Genomic DNA, 2,044 nt, shown 5'->3' with positions numbered 1-2,044 from the left:
CCTGAACAACAAACTTGCTGGGTTTGGATCTCCGCAATTAGATATGCTAAAAATACGTATCCGGGCATACAATTACTCTTGCATATATAGACATCCTAAGCCCTCAGAACATCCCCAACAGAACAGACTAGAACTTTGTGCTTCAGCAATCTGTGGATTCAGGGCTATTAGAACCAACAAAACAAATTAAGCTGATTATTGTTAGGGTTTGGCCTTCCCATTAGAGGATAGTGCAAAATATATCTATCAAAAGAAAAGGATCCTTTCTGGGAGCCCTGTCTAGTGACCTATTTCCTCTCTCATCATGAAAAAACACATTATTCATTTTTTGATAAAGCATACATAAACATGCCTTTCAATACATAAACATGACGTCTATCCGTATAACATATATATACACACTAACAAAAGAGAGAGGGGGGGAGGGGGTGGGTATAATCATTTTCAATGGCTCCTCACGTCACTGTTTTATTCCGGAGACGGAGTCGGCCAAACAAACTTTCTTGCCAGGGCTCATAAGCCTTATTACTTTTATAGCATACTATATTTTAGATTTTCCTTATAATAATATCATGTACGTAACTCAAGCTAACAGTTATGATTATTCCAATGCCCCCTAGTCAACAAAATCCTAACAAACCATTGCTTCACGCGGCCCTGATTATAAAATAATAATTGAACCCCTAATACAAATTTGTCACTAAACCTTGCCACCAAACAACTATGCATACTACATCCATATCCATTGTTATTCCAATAAACACATAATTAAAACAACCCACTTCATTATTAGTCTCTAATTACCTCATGTTTCATGCTCGTAGGATCTCCCTTGCCGTTGCCCACGCCTCCGAAGCCATACTCTCCGGGGATCACAGGCCACCCCGTGGCCGTGGTGGCGACATGACCAAGATCAGTGCATGGTGGGTGGTGGATCGATTGTAATTGACGAATATGCCGTTTTAAGAACTTCACATAGCGGATGGCTTCCTCTAACATGGATGCGGTGTCCATCTTGGTTCCTCCGGGGACAAGTCTTTGCAGAATCCTAATCTTTTCGCTGATCCTCTCGCGGCGGTGCCTCGCGGCGACGCTCTGTGGATCGTCGCTGATTCTTATGTTTTGCCTCTTCGGCTTGCGAATTGAGGCCGGATCTATGTCCACTGGCTGCATCGCGGCGATCTTGTACATCATCTCCTTCATCGCTCCCAGCTCTTCTTCCGGCTCCTCCTCTTCTTCTTCTTGTTCGATCATACGATGAAGGTTTTCAACTTGGTCGGCAAAGACAGTACCGGAGGCGGGTACCTGGTTCGAAGATGAAGCGGAAACTTGATGGGTTTGGAGAGGGTAGTTTGGCCAAATCGGAGGATCAAAAGGAAGTTGATCGTGGAAGTTGTGGGGATGATCCATGACCGTGCCAAGTTCCAAAATGGGGTTTGTGAACTTAAGGCGGTTGATATCCATAACACCAAAAAAGTGGGTTTCTGTCCTAAAGATCAAAGAAACCCTATTCTATGTATTTCTGAAGGGATGCCTGGGTTATATACACCGTATAATTAAGTATATATATATATACATATAAACAAGTAAAGTTAGTTAACTAAGCACAAAATACAAGGGCTTGGAGAGTGTGATGAAACCAAAAGGCTAGATTTTTGTAGCTTGATGATACCAAATAGGTTTTCTGTAAGAGGGTGGAGGAGAGGCGATTTGGGCAGATTGCTTGTGAATCTTGGAATGATCAGCAAGTACTAAAGAAAAGGAAGATATAAATGGAAAGGTTGGCCCACTTAGGATCGAGTCATCAAAGGTAATTATTATATTACTTTTTTTTTCTGCAGCAGTACTTTAGGGTAAAAGTCACATTTACTAAAGACTTGCGGGCTCTGCCGCATCGCCAAACAGTTCTCTCATTCCTTTCCTTTTCATGAAGGTGAACAGTGCCAAACGATGAAATTCTAAGGTTACTCGAATGCAGTCATGCCCCTCTTCCCACGGTGTGTATTGATATAGTCATTCTTGATGGAGACCCATCTCAATATCT

At 42.2% G+C, this 2,044-nt stretch overlaps 1 protein-coding gene across 1 annotated transcript; it reads right to left on the bottom strand.

Moving 5' to 3' along the window:
• Window positions 1–632: 632 nt before the first annotated feature.
• Window positions 633–1,715, bottom strand: LOC127810454 (transcription factor HEC3-like). Its single transcript, XM_052349960.1, has one exon. It carries the CDS (start codon window positions 1,462–1,464, stop codon window positions 790–792), a length of 675 nt encoding a protein of 224 aa, XP_052205920.1. The 5' UTR covers window positions 1,465–1,715; the 3' UTR covers window positions 633–789.
• Between the last annotated feature and the right edge of the window lie 329 nt (window positions 1,716–2,044).

Source organism: Diospyros lotus, chromosome 9, assembly GCF_014633365.1.
Source record: "Diospyros lotus cultivar Yz01 chromosome 9, ASM1463336v1, whole genome shotgun sequence".
Taxonomy (NCBI): Eukaryota; Viridiplantae; Streptophyta; class Magnoliopsida; order Ericales; family Ebenaceae; genus Diospyros; species Diospyros lotus.
The sequence above is the reverse complement of the archived record's forward strand: the minus strand, read 5'-3'. Positions and strand labels throughout refer to the sequence as shown.